This window comes from Ranitomeya variabilis, chromosome 4 (genome assembly GCF_051348905.1).
Source record: "Ranitomeya variabilis isolate aRanVar5 chromosome 4, aRanVar5.hap1, whole genome shotgun sequence".
Taxonomy (NCBI): domain Eukaryota; kingdom Metazoa; phylum Chordata; class Amphibia; order Anura; family Dendrobatidae; genus Ranitomeya; species Ranitomeya variabilis.
This window is the reverse complement of record NC_135235.1, coordinates 720,560,235-720,575,037: the sequence shown is the minus strand read 5'-3', so window position 1 is coordinate 720,575,037 and position 14,803 is coordinate 720,560,235. Positions and strand designations below refer to the sequence as shown.

Sequence of the window (14,803 nt, the reverse complement as noted above, 5' to 3'; positions counted from 1 at the left end):
CATGCGGCGCAAAACGCAGCGTTGTGCATGCGTTCACATTTGCGGCGTGCGTTGCGTCGCCGACGCTGCAGCGCACAACGCAAATGTGAACGTAGCCTTAGTCCTACCTCTGTCTCCTTGTCTGTGGCTTCCTTCCCTGCTGTGTCTTTCCTTGTGTTCTCAGTCTGCTTACACTCTGCACTCTTGCAGCTCTGCCTGCTCTGTACCTTTGTGGCTTTTACCTCTGATCCGCACTCCTGCGGTTCTGCTCCGTTCTTCTCTGCTCCGCTCCCGTTGCTGTAAGAATCTCTTTCTGCAGCTCCCCTCCGCATTCCTTGTGGTTCTGCTCCATTCATCTCTGCTCCGCTCCCGTTGCTGTAAGAATCTCTTTCTGCAGCTCCTCTCCGCATTCCTTGCGGTTCTGCTCCATTCATCTCTGCTCCGCTCCCGTTGCTGTAAGAATCTTTCTGCAGCTCCTCTCCGCATTCCTTGCGGTTCTGCTCCATTCATCTCTGCTCCGCTCCCGTTGCTGTAAGAATCTCTTGCTGCAGCTCTTCTCCACATCCCTTGTGGTTCTGCTCTGCTTTGCTTTTATTGCTGCGCTATCTCTTGCTGCTCTACCTTTCCTATCCGCAGCCTTACAATTCTCTTCCTGTGTGAACAGGTCTCAACCTGTTCCTTCATTCTCCCTTCCTTCTGGTTTATTTCCATACCTACATCTCCTGTGTGAACAGGTCCCTACCTGTTCCTCCTAACTACATATCCGTACCTGCACCTCTAGTGTGAACAGGTCCGTACCTGTTCCTTCATACACCACATCAACCAGTCCTGTGTTCTCTGCCGTGCCTGCCAATCCCGTGTTCCTGCCAGTCCTGCCGTCCTTGCCAGTCCTGTGTTTCCTGCCGTCCCTGCCAGTCCTGTGTTCCAGCCAGCCCTGTGTTCTCTGCTGTGTCTCTGCCAGCCCTGTGATCTCTGCTGTGTCTCTGCCAGTCCTGTCTCTGCCGTGCCAGCCTGCTCGTCTGAGTTTCAGCCGTGCTTATCTGCCAGTCCTGCCTGATGGCCGCACCAATCCTGGTGTTCCTGTCTCCCAAGTGGGATCAGCAGCCACAGCCAGACGCCACCCTGAAGTAGCACCTGGCAGCTGCCTGCTGTACAAGCCTGACCTCACCATCAGAGGCTCAAGTGAAAACCCAGGCAGCTGTCATAGTCACACCCCTTCCAGGGTAGTCTGGTTTGTGGCACAGTGGGGCCACAAAACCCCAGAGCTCACGTCTACCAGTCAGAGCGTGAGCGTGACATTTACTCACTTGATATGAGCACCGACCACTGGGTGGCGCTCACAGGAAGCCAGCACTCACAACCATAGAGGTCTCCAGGAGACCTCAGGTTGTCATGCCAACACATCGGAGACCCACGATCATGTGACGGTCACCGGTGTGCGTATTTCCTTCGTGATTACCATAAGTGAAATTTAAATGCCACTTCAGAGTTTGACAACGGCATTTAACTGGTTAATAGCCGTGGGTGGATCTCTATTCCACCAGCGGCTATTGCGGGCACATGTCAGCTGTTCAAAACAGCTGACGTGTCCCCGGAAAGATGTGGGCTCACCGCCGGAGCCCACATCAAAGGGAGGGAGTCCGACTTCAGCGTACTATTACTCCCGATGTCGGTAAGGGGTTAAACTGATAGGATTAGATTTGGAAAGGCACACACCTGTCTATATAAGACCTCATAGCTCACAGTGCATGTCAGACCAAATGAGAATCATGAGGTCAAAGGAACTGGCCAAGGAGCTCAGAGACAGAATTGTGGCAAGGCACAGATCTGGCCAAGGTTACAACAGAATTTCTGCAGTACTCAAGATTCCTAAGAGCACAGTGGCCTCCATAATCCTTAAATGGAAGAAGTTTGGGACCATCACAAGTCTTCCTAGACCTGGCCAAATTTAATGTCTTCTTCTGAATACTTTCCGTACCCAGTGTATATTACAGCCATCAGCCACGCACAACTTAGAAATATATCACGGCACAGGTGTACTAATTATGTAGTTTATCACAATCTTGTATGAAGTTAGTTGGTTTTATAAGAAATTGAAAAATCAGGATAAAGGGAAACTCTGTTGTTATTGTACAGAAATTCACACTTGGCCTCACTGTACATTTAATGTTGTTGATCATAAAAGTGAAGTTCGGTCAGAAAGACTGGACCTGGTCTTGTAGGGACCATATGAGCACATTCAGCAGCACAGAAGCGGGAGAAGGTGGATTCATCCAATATCAGGGATCTAAAAACGACCCAAGCGATCCATAATAGGATGACCAGCCATAGAAATAATAGAATATAAACGAGATCCCACCAGTTTAACCCCATAGTGACAGAGACAATTTGGTACTTAATGACTGAGCCAATTTTTACAATTCTGACCACTGTCACTTTATGAGGTTATAACTCTGGAACGCTTTAACGGATCCCGCTGATTCTGAGATTGTTTTTCGTGACATATTGTACTTCATGTTAGTGGTAACATTTCTTCGATATTACTTGCGATTATTTAGGAAAAAAACGGAAATATGGCGAAAATTTTTAAAATTTTGCAATTTTCAAGCTTTTAATTTTTATGCCCTTAGGCTGGGTTCACACTGTGTTCACTGTCTCCGTTAAACGGACTACGTTACACCGCGGCATAACATGGTGTAACGTAGTCCGTTAACGCCACCATTGAATGCAATGTCGGATGCATCTCTAGCGCATGCCCACAATGGGCGTGCGCTAGCGATGTGCCGTCATTGAGTGACGGACCCAAGACGCGGGCTGCAGCGTTTCCGGGTCCGTCACTTCTAGCGCAGATGGAGCCATGCAAGATGGGAGCGGGGGGGGGGGGTTGAGAGATCAGCCATGCATACAGGGGGCGAATATGAGCCATGCATACAGGGGGGAATATGAGCCATGCATACAGGGGGGAATATGAGCCATGCATACAGGGGGGGGGGGAATAGGAGCCATGCATACAGGAGGGGGGAATAAGAGCCGTGCATACAGGTGGGGGGGGTGGGGGAAATGAGTCATGCATACAGGAGGGGGGGAATATGAGCCATGCATACAGGAGGGGGGAATATGAGCCATACATACAGGGGGGAATATGAGCATCAAGTGGGATCATTATACAGTATGGAGAACTGTGTGGCCGTTATACAGTATGGAGCATCATGTGTGGCCATTATACAGTATTGAGCATCATGTGTGGCCATTATACAGTATGTAGAACTGTGTACGGCCATTATACAGTATGGAGCATGATGTGTGGCCATTATACAGTATGGAGCACTGTGTGGCCATATTTTTTTTTTTATAATTATTGTATATGAAACAGTGTGATCAGCAGTGCTAAATGGCTGTGGTTGGGACGTGGATATGGGTGTGACTAGTTGTGAAATGGGTGTGGTCAGAGGCGTGGCCTAAAATTTGCCACGGCGCACTATGCGCGCCACAAACTTTATACCTCCTTCCCTTCATCAAAAGTTGGGGGGTATGGTACCGCATTTGCCAGATCACGGCAAGTGCAGTAAATCCCATAGGGAATGAATGATGCCAAACGCAGTGTTGGTGTAAGTGATCCGTTCATACTCACCAAAGGGAGAATCTCTAAATACGGCCCTGCCCCTCAAGGTGCTCAAAACCACATTCAAGAAGTTTATTAACCCTTGACGTGCTTTACAGCAACTGAAACAATGTGGAAGGAAATAATGAACATTTAACTTTTTTTTGCAAAATATTTTACTTCAGAACCAATTCTTTTTTATTTTCACAAGTGTAAAAAGAGAAATTGAACCACAAAATTTGTTGTGAAATTTCTCCTGAATACGCAGATACCCCATATGTGGGGGAAAACAACTGTTTGGGCGCACTGCAGAGCTTGGAAGAGAAGGAGCCCCGCTTGACTTTTTCAATGCAGAATTGGCTGGAATTGAGATCGGACGCCATGTCGTGTTTGGAGAGCCCCTGATGTGACTAAACAGTGGAAACCACCCACAAGTGACCCCATTTTGGAAACTAAACCCATTAAGGAACTTATCTAGATGTGTGGTGAGCACCCCCAAGTGCTTCACAGAAATTTATAACGTAGAGCCGTGAAAATAAAAAATCCTATTTTTTCCTCAAAAATGATTTTTTAGCTCACAATTTTTTATTTTTTCAAGGGTAACAGGAGAAATTGGACGCCAAAATTTATTGTGCAATTTATCCTGAGTACGCTTATACCTCATATGTGCGGGGAACCACTGTTTGATCGCATGGCAGAGCTCGGAAGGGAAGGCGCGCCGTTTTGGAATGCAGACATTGATGGAATGGTCTGAGGGTGTCACACTGTGTATGCAGAGCCCCTGATGTACCTAAACAGTAGAAACCCCCCACAAGTGACCCTATTTTGGAAACTAGACCCCCCAAGGAACTTATCTAGCTATGTGGTGAGCATTTTGAACGCCCAAGTGCTTCACAGAGGTTTGACGCAGAGCCATGAAAATAAAAAATCATTTTTTCCCCACAAAAATGATTGTTTAGCCCCCAATTTTTTTTATTTTCCCAAGGGTAACAGGAGAAACTGGACCCCAAAAGTTGTTGTCCAATCAGTCCTGAGTACGCTGATACCCCATATGTGGGGGTAAACCACTATTTGGGTGCACGGCAGAGCTCAGAAGGGAGGGAGCACCAATTGACTTTTTGAACGCAAAATTGGCTGTCGTTTTTGGAGACCCCCTGATGTACCTAAACAGTGGAAACCCTCCAATTCTAACTCTAACCATAACCCCAACACACCCCTAACACTAATCCCAACCCAATCCATAACCCTAATCAAAACCCTAACCCCAAAACATCCCTAACCCTATGGCATAACCCTAATCACAACCCTAACGCCAAAACACCCCTAACCCTAATCCCAACCCTAACCCTAATCAAATCCCTAAGCCCAACACACCCCTAATCATAATCTCAACACTAACCTCCAACCTAACCCCAACCTTAACTCTAATCCCAATCCTAACCCTAATCCCAAACGTAACCCTAACGCCAACCTTAACCCTATGTGACGTCCGAGACGCAAGAAGAGAGAGTGGACCCTCTGGGTCACGGTACTGACGTGCCCAAGGACGAGCGACCCCGGGGGAGGGCTACCCCTATACAGGGATAGTGGGGAGCAGGCCCGAGGGAGTCTATACCGCAACAGCTGGTACCAAGAGGGACGGCTCAGGAAAAGGCAGAGGAGGGGGTAAATGAACAGACTGTCAAGGAAGGAGTCGGGAGACTAGGAACAGAACGGAGGAGGCTGGAAAAGGACCGGGAAGGACACAGGGGAGCAACAGGATAATAGCCAGCGACTAGAGAACTAGACAAGAGCAGGCAGGGAGTAGACAGAGAACAAGGCCTAACACTGAGCACAAAAGCACACAATAATCAGGCGCCTCCATTATGGAGAGGACGCCTGATAAAGCCCAAGTAGTCACCTGATAGGAGAAGCTTGAACCAGCGAGGACGCGGAAGGAGTTAAGAAGAGGGGAGGGCGCGCGCCCGCGACCTAAGTCGCATGTGCGGAGCAGGTGCCGGCCGGAGGAAGGAGGAAGCACGGGCGCCACGCTGAAGACCCCGAGCAGCCGGGAGAGGGACCGAGGTAACGGCGCGACGCCCAGGATGATGAACAGGAACGCAGCGGGAGGGACCGCCGGAGGAAGCGGCCGCAGCGTCGTCGGCGGCAGGTATGACACCCTAATACCAACCCTAACCCTAATCCAAACCCTAATCCCAACTCCAACCTGAACTTTAGCCCCAACCCTAACTTTAGCCCCAACTCTAGCCCTAACCCTAGCTTTAGCACCAACTCTAACCCTAACTTTAGCCCTAACCCTAACTTTAGCCCCAACCCTAACCCTAACTTTAGCCCCAACCCTAACCCTAACTGGAAAATAGAAATACATACTTTTTTATTTTATCATTTTTTCCTAACTAAGGGGGTGATAAAGAGGGGGGTTATTTACAATTTTTTTTATTTTGATCACTGTGATAGGATCTCACAGTGACCAAAATATAACAAGAGGAAGAATCTTCCTCTGCTGGCCGGCACATCATGGAGGGCACACTGCGCATGCGCCCACCATTTTCTTCCCGGAGGAAGAAGCCGGCGGCCAGGAGGGGACGCAGGAGGACCCAGGGACACCGGTAAGTATAACAGGGTCCCCAGTCCACCTATTTCTCTGTCCTCTGATGTGCGATCACATCAGAGGATAGAGAATGACACGCAGCTTTTTTTTTTTTGCGTTCGCCGGTAAACGGTTAATTACTGGCGATCGCAAAACGGCGATCATGTTCTTTGGGGTCTCGGCTACCCCCGACAGCCGAGACCCCAAAGATCTGCCGAGTGCTGGCCGTTTTCCATCGGAAAAAGATGGCGGCGCCCATTGGGAGCCACGAGGAGCATCGGGGAGACGGGTGAGTATCGAGGGGCTATCGGGGACCCCATTTCTCTGTCCTCTGATGTGCGATCACATCGGAGGACAGAGAAATTAGATGGGAAATCGCGTTTTTTTTGCGGCCGCCGGTAAACGGTTAATTACTGGGGGTCGGTAAAACCCCCCCCCGAATCATATTCTCTGGGGTCTCGGCTACCCTCGGCAACTGAGACCCCAGAGAAAATCTGACTGGGGGGGGGGGCTATTCACTTTTTTTTTTTTTTAAAGTACCCTTAACTGCTGCCATTAAAAGGCGTATCGGCGCTCATTAAGGAGTTAAGACTCATTTTATTAGAACAAATATCAGAACATGTGTCTAATAGGTCAAAAAGACTTGTGACTAGAGAATCCTATTGGATTTTTAAACTATCCATACTAAAATCGGAGGATTTTCCATGTACATATATTTATCTTTATATGGATTTTATTGTGCATCTAATATGTATTTTACATCTATTTGTATAGTCTTGTATACGAAGAAAGGTTTCTATACAACAAACTGCAGCATAGGCGCGGTTTAATTAATGAATTAAGCAATTGGATCAGTGACGCCGTTCTGGAGGATATAAAACATCCACAATGTATCATTTGTATATGCCTGAGGAAGGAGCTGGTTCACATCGGAAATGAGTAGAATTTTAAAATGAAAAGGTTTTTTTTTACGTTTATTTGTTTTGATGCCCAACTTTATGGCTCAGCACTTGGCAGCACTTTTCTAAGCCCTGATTTTTTCCTTCTTCCCACATCAGGGATTTTGGAAGCCAACAACATCATTATCCTCCATTTTCTCTAAAAGGCTCATCATAATATTTTTCTAACTTGTCAGCACATTCTACGTACGCTGCCATTTGCCTTTGTAGTTTACAGATCTGGGCAGGTAACGGTCAGAGTCTTCTAATCTCAGGGGGTAGTTGGATCCTCCAGGTTGTAAGTTCTATAGAAAAGGGCTTTCAATGCCCAAAGTCACTTGGACAGTTTTGGGTGGAGGAGAATGTTGTGGTCTAGAGGCAAAATGGTGATCACACGATTGTGATACGGCCGGACTACACCACCGATAAAGCAGCCACAGCCGGTGACTGAGAAGAATCTGTGACTTCTCTGTATTTAGTGGTCACTACTCACCTGGGTAGTCATATGTAGGAATCTCCTCTTTACACCGCTCATCACCCCTCACATATGTCTCTGTAGTATTAATATGGGTCAGATCTTCACCCTGAAACAAATATTGTAAAAGTCACAGACAGATGGAGAAGTCACATCTATGATCAGCTCTAATCCTGCCATCTCCACCGTTCTCATTACACAAGTATAAAACATATAATACTGGTGGATAAAACAACACTGAGCACAAGACCTTCACAGCCGTCTACACATTGTGACAGTCACTGGTAAGGTGATAGGGGGGAGATATGTGTCACTGCGCTTAACGGCGTCAGTATTGTGAAACCAGAGCATTTTTCTCCAGCACACTATGTGTTGTGAGGGTTAAGTTGCATAAACAGGGCTGGTTTTATGTGGACCTTCACAGAGCGGGTGGGAGAAGGTCCACTTTATCTCCCCTGGCAGACCTGCCAGGACCTGCATGAGGACATGATCATGTGATCAATCACATGGTGGGGAAGTTACAGACTTGGGGTGAAATAACCGAGCTCTACAGGCAGTCTGGGCTCAGCTAGCCTGGAGAGAGGACTCCAGAGGTTTTGTGGCTCCTCGAGAACAGACTGAACCTGTCCTGCTCCAGAGCGGGGGGCCACCCACAACATACGGACTGTGCTGCATTTTTTTTTTCTTTTGTTATTTTGCTCCAGTTTTAACCAAAAATTCTAAGTTTGTTTTCCCCACAAGTTGGTTTATGCTGCCTTACAATAATCCAACGAGGATTTAAAGAGACAGTGTTCCCATTTTTTCCTACCTCTGTGTGCCGCCACGTGAGTGTGGAACACCCACCAGGGCCGTAGGGTACTCGGTACTGGGTCTTGTACTTAAAAGGGATGTCACGGTGGCAGCAAACCGGTCCGTGGCCCTGGGCACCCAAGTAAAAGGGAATGTCCTTAAAGGGTCATTGAATAAAGTTTGTGCTCGTAATGCCACCTGTGGTATTCGGTCAGGGTGACCGACGCTGCTTAAAGGGGTCCTCTGGGGAGATCTTGTGGCAGCAGTGATGGTATGGCTAATCCCAGATGAAGCTGGGTCCCCAGGGCTTCCGGTGAATAGATAAAGATGGTGGGTCGTGTAGCAAGGAATCGGTGGACACAAGTTTGCAGTCTCTTTACCTGGTTTAGTGATGAATTCAGGCAGCCACAGTCCAGGGCACCAAATCACAGGTACAGGTAGGATCCGGCTGGCTTGGAAGTGAGTCGGGATTCCCCTTTACCAGGTGGAGTTAGAAACCTTCCTTCTAGTGCGGTGGTGTAGTCCCTTGCTGCCTTAAGGCTCTCACAAGGTCCTCACGTGATCTCTCTGTCCCCCTTGTAGGTCGGGCACTAACCCGTATGACAGGTGGCTCGAGCATTTTTCTCAGGCTGGTATGGGGTCATGGATATTGCCCCCCAAACTAAGAACAGCAGCCTGCAGCTGCCCAGAAAAGGCGCATCTATTAAATGCACCAATTCTGGTGCTTTGCCCGGCTCTTCCCACTTTCCCTGCAGTGGAAAGTGGTAATATGTGAGGGGTCGATTTCATCTTTGTATTGTCAGGTGACATCAAGCCCACAGCTTAATAATGGAGAGAGGTCTATAAGACAAATCTCCAGTACTAATCCTATAGTTATATGGTAAATAAAGACACAGCCAGAATAAAGTCTTTTAATTGGGAAAAAAAAAAATGACAGACTCCTTTACTATTCTCAATTAAACCATACTTACGACCTCGCCTAATTCCACCAAAGCCCTCGATCTCCTGTAATAAAAATAAAATAACAAAACAATAATATACCATACCTGTCTGTCGTTCTGTCCCACACCGTAATCCATGTCTGGGGGATAATTATTTTTCAACATGGACGGTGCCAAGATGCGACCGTCCAGGCTGAGAACCACTGGTGAATGAGCTGATGAGAGCGCAGCATCATTTGCCAGCGGTGACATCATCGAGGCCGGGCTGAACTGCGGTGACCTCAGTACCGTGGGAAAATGCTAGTGATGATTTCACCGCTAGTCACTGAGGCTGCGCTCGCAGCAGCTCATTCACCAGTAGTTTTCAGCCTGGACGGTCGCATCTTGGCACCCTTCAGGCTGAAAACTATTTAGCCCCCAGACATGGATTACAGCGTGGTAAAGAACGAGGGACGGGTATGGTATATTGTTGTTTTTTTATTTTACTTTTATTATAGATCGAGGGCTTCGGTGGAATTAGGCAATGCAGTGCACATGGTTTAATTTGAACTTAATAAAGGAGTCTGTAATTTTTTCAATTAAAGGACTTTATTCTGGCTGTGTCTTTATTTACATATAACTATAGGATTAGTAATGGATAGGTGGCTTATAGACACTTCTCTATTAATGAGCCGTGGGCTTGATGTCACCTGACATTATAAAGGTGACGTCAACCCCACAAATATTAACCCTAACTGCCACCGCTACAGGGCAAGTGGGAAGACCCGGGCAAAGTGCAACAAATGGCGCATCTAAGAAATGCGCTTTTTCTGAGCAGCTGTGCGCTGCTGTTTTTAGGCTGGAGGGGGGCCTAAAGCAATAGCCCCTTACCAGCCTGAGAATACCAGCCCCCAGCTGTGAGCTTTAGTAAGGCTGGTTGCAAAAGTATGCGGTGGACCCGATTTTTTTTTATTATTTATTAAAATATATAAAAAAAAATAGCAACGTGGTGACCCCAGTGTGAGGATATGGCCGCTTACTAAAGACTATAAGGCAAATGGACGTAGAGCGGAGACCACAGCTCTAAGACATAAAGACTTTTTCCAGCACGGAGCACCGGTGACATCAATATTATTGTACTTTAATAGATAATTTGCTTGATGTGTTTTATTAGTGATTTTCTTGCTATGTTTTATTAGTGATTTTCTTGCTTTATTTTATTAGTGATTTTCTTGCTCAGCAGTTCATGCTCAGGAATCAATGTTTCTATTCAGTGGCAGTCAGCAGAGGAAGACAAGCAGGCCAGAGTTTATGTAAACCTAAAGGTACCTTCACACTAAGCGACGCTGCAGCGATATAAACAACGATGCCGATCGCTGCAGCGTCGGTTTGGTCGCTGGAGAGCTGTCACACAGACCGCTCTCCAGCGACCAACGATGCCGAAGTCCCCGGGTAACCAGGGTAAATATCGGGTTGCTAAGCGCAGGGCCGCGCTTAGTAACCCGATGTTTACCCTGGTTACCAGCGTAACGTAAAAAAACAAACAGTACATACTCACCTTCGCGTCCCCCGGCGTCCGCTTCCTGCACTGACTATGAGTGCTGGCCCTAACAGCAGAGCGGTGACGTCACCGCTGTGCTGTGCTTTCACTTTACGGCCGGCACTCAGTCAGTGCAGGAAGCGGACGCCGGGGGACGTGTGACAGACATCAGAGGGTGAGTATGTACTGTTTGTTTTTTTTACTTTTACGATGGTAACCAGGGTAAACATCGGGTTACTAAGCACGGCCCTGCGCTTAGTAACCCGATATTTACCCTGGTTACCATTGTAAAACATCGCTGGTATCGTTGCTTTTGCTGTCAAACACAACGATACACGGTGATCTGACGACCAAATAAAGTTCTGAACTTTAACCAACGACCAGCGATATCACAGCAGGATCCTGATCGCTGCTGCCTGTCAAACTCAACGATATCGCTAGCCAGGAGGCTGCAACGTCACGAATCGCTAGCGATATCGTTTAGTGTGAAGGTACCTTAAGGACAGACTATCAATCTCATTTGTATCAAGGTCTCACTCCCATTGTACTCCCAAACCTAGGCCCATTGTGTGGTTGGGGATAGTAGACTCAGGGGAGCCATCACCACGGGAGGTCTCATATACAGTCCCAGCTGATGGAATATGCCTTGTTCTGTGAGCTAAAGGAAAATGTTTAAGGGGGTGGGAGAAAAAGACATAGGGTTGAATCAGGCAGTTGTTGGAAGGATTTCGATGGAAGAGGATCCAAGCTGGAATGGATGGATGATCTATGGAGCTTTGGAGATTGTTGGCTGGAGGGGTATCCATGAGCTACAGTCGGGATAGCCATTGTCTGGAGGAACATAGGCTGTGACTGCACACTATAGCAGCTGGAGATACAAAATCTGTGGGCATCGCCTGGTATGGAGCCAGTGGAACTACCGATCTCAGATTGGGAACTTGTGGACTGAGGACATTGTATGTTGGCCATCTACCTGGATTTGCTGCACAACCATGGATGTATGGAATAAAAATTAGTTGCATCGTTAACCTGCCTAGGTGATTTTTATAACCCACAACTTCAGATCTCCACACCCTCTATTCTTGATAACCAGCCTTGCTGAAGCTGACAGCTGAGAGTTCCAGCCTCAACTCTGAGTTTTGCCTGGTTGGTTATAGAAAATTGGGGGGAACCCACACCAGGTTTTAAATTCATTCATTTCGTTATACTGCAGGCGGCGGCTGAGGAATACCCCGATCATCCGCTCCTGCTGTCACTGTTATTAGCGGCAGCAAGTGTCGGATGATGGGAGTAAGAGTCCCAAAAGCCCCCACCTGCTGTCATCGTTCAGACTTTAATATAACTCATCATTCTCTTCTGATCCTGCCGATCGCCGGCGGAGCAGGGGAGAACGATGAGAGCCGTCTTCAGCACCCGCCACCGGGGAACAGCACTTACTGTAGCACTTCTTCCTAGACGGCCGTCTATGTGGTACTGAGGCGGTACACGGTTGCCACACGTGTGCTGCAAGTATTACAGACACGGACACTGATATCTCCGGTATTGGTTTTTCCAGGATCAGAAATAAACGGAAGTGTGAAATCAGCCTAAGGGAGATCTCATGACACCTTCTCTCCATCTACCTGATGATCCTGAGGAACATTGGGATCTTCTTGTTTACAGTCCTGTGGAAGAAGAGGACGGGGACATCTCTCTGGTGTTGTCCTCTTACTGGATAGATCTGGAGGAAACACATACAGGGACCGAATTCATTCTTTACATACAGATAATTATAGGCCGTGTGTATTTACTCCTGCCTATTACCTGGTGATGTGAGGGGCTGGGGAACCTCCATCATGACGTCCTTGTACAGATCTTTGTGTCCTGCTAAATACTCCCACTCCTCCATGGAGAAATAGACGGCGACATCCTGACACCTTATAGGAACCTGACACATACAATGATACCGTCATCCCCCCGATCCCTTCATAGCGTTACTGTATAATGTCCCAGCATTCCCAGCAGTGTCACCTCTCCAGTCAGCAGCTCAGTCATCTTGTAGGTGAGTTCTAGGATCTTCTGGTCATTGATGTCCTCATGTATCAGGGGGTGAGGTGGAGACCCTGTGATTGGGCTCAGGGGTCTTCCCCATCCCTCAGACACAGGGTCCTGACAGCACTCACTAGAGGTCTTCTTCACTACTGTGTAATCCTGGTTATGGAGAGACACATTAATAAATCTCACTACAGACATTTCCAGAGTCCTCACCTCTCCAGTTCTGTCCATCTGTTATTCCCATAGATAAGAATGATGTAATGTGACGTCATCAGAATCTCTCACCTCTCCAGTAAGCCGGAAGAGGATCTCTAGGGTGAGGTGTAATATCCTCTCCGCCATCTTGTCTCTGTCCATATCCATCTTTGATGGGGAAATCAGGAAAATTCTCTTATATAGAAGATCTTCACTGAGAGGATCCGATATTGTAGAGACCTGAATGAGAAGATGATGAGCCGATGTAACATCATAAGAATCCTGTGTAATAATACAATTACTGGAGATAATAAGGGAAACATAGGAGGAGATTTATTATTTTACAGTATTTAGTTTCCTTCTTTCCATCTACTAATAAAACCTATATATTTTAGGTCACAGACAACAAGCAGTTTCTCCCTCGGAGTCGGCAGCTGAATACGTTCCTCATAGACTCATCTTCCATAACGCTAATTCTCGCCTCATTTACCGACCCTGGAATCGGCATTAGTAATACTGCAGGAGATATTCATTACACGTGACAGGAGAAATAACGACTTCATGATGAGGACGACATCTCCATCTCCTACTGCGGCTCTAGGAACAGATCTGTCCAGAGTCGGTCACTGACTCCATCCCCACCGGCCTCTATATGGAGGTTTCCCGTCTTCCCCGCACTGGAATCTTCTATCACGTTAGATCTCAGCTCTGAGTCACACACAGAAGTTTGAGGCTTTTATAGGAGATTGTCGGTAAGAACAAGACCGGAGATATCTGAGGCCGATGTCTCCATGTACGGGGTTTATTTCTCCGGATATGATGGTTTCTTTGGTACTTTCCCCCATTAGAAGGGACACCGGTGGATATTGGGGTCTTTACCTGCTACAGTCCTGGTGGGATTTACTCGGTACAGTGGCCGCTGGACAAATATCACCATCAATTCCCCTCAGACTGAAGGAACATCGCTCCTCTACTCGGCTCTATGGATCCAGGATGAAATCCACTGCGGCCCCTGCAAGAAAAGAAGGAGGAAGAGCAGAAGTTGGGGGAGACCACCGTGGCCTGAGATTTCTACGGCTGCTCTGTGCGCACAGGACCTGTGATGAGGTCACAGGAGGGGAGGAGTCAGGGGTCACATGATCAGGGGCCTCAGTGTATGCAGGACTCTGCTGTGCTGGTTGTCATGGTGCTGGATGAGGGGAAGTTTATGTGTGGGGTCAGGAGGGGTTTACAGTGTGGATGTAGCAGAGCCGTGTGTGCAAGGTGTACAGAGCAGAGTCGTGTGTACGAGGTGTACGGAGCGGAGCCGTGTGTGTACGAGGTGTACGGAGCGGAGCCGTGTGTGTACGAGGTGTATGGAGCGGAGCCGTGTGTGTATGAGGTACGGAGCGAAGCCGTGTGTGTACGAGGTGTACGGAGCGGAGCCGTGTGTGTACGAGGTGTACGGAGCGGAGCCGTGTGTGTACGAGGTGTACGGAGCGGAGCCGTGTGTGTACGAGGTGTATGGAGTGGAGCCGTGTGTGTACGAGGTGTACGGAGCGGAGCCATGTGTGTACGAGGTGTACGGAGCGGAGCCATGTGTGTACGAGGTGTACGGAGCCATGTGTGTATGAGATGTACGGAGCGGAGCCGTGTGTACGAGGTGTACAGAGCCGAGCGTACGAGGTGTACGGAGCGGAGCCGCGTGTGTACGAGGTGTACGGAGCGGAGCCGCGTGTGTACGGAGCGGAGCCGCGTGTGTA

The 14,803-nt window shown here is 48.0% G+C and overlaps 1 protein-coding gene across 2 annotated transcripts in view; it reads right to left on the bottom strand.

Annotated features, from left to right (window-relative positions):
• LOC143766634 (gastrula zinc finger protein XlCGF66.1-like) overlaps positions 1–14,155 on the bottom strand; it is an 80,964-nt gene extending 66,809 nt beyond the window's left edge. Inside the window, exons 1-6 of one of the 2 annotated variants that reach the window (XM_077254439.1) lie at positions 13,996–14,155; positions 13,152–13,301; positions 12,843–13,022; positions 12,636–12,759; positions 12,455–12,552; positions 7,602–7,692 (exon numbers count right to left, since the gene is read on the bottom strand). In XM_077254439.1, the coding sequence (XP_077110554.1) occupies positions 7,602–7,692; positions 12,455–12,552; positions 12,636–12,759; positions 12,843–13,022; positions 13,152–13,301; positions 13,996–13,998 (646 nt within the window). In that variant the 5' untranslated portion in view covers positions 13,999–14,155. Of the gene's footprint in view, positions 1–7,601; positions 7,693–12,454; positions 12,553–12,635; positions 12,760–12,842; positions 13,023–13,151; positions 13,302–13,940 lie in introns of both variants that reach the window. The other variant, XM_077254440.1, reaches the window with a different exon arrangement.
• Positions 14,156–14,803: the final 648 nt, after the last annotated feature.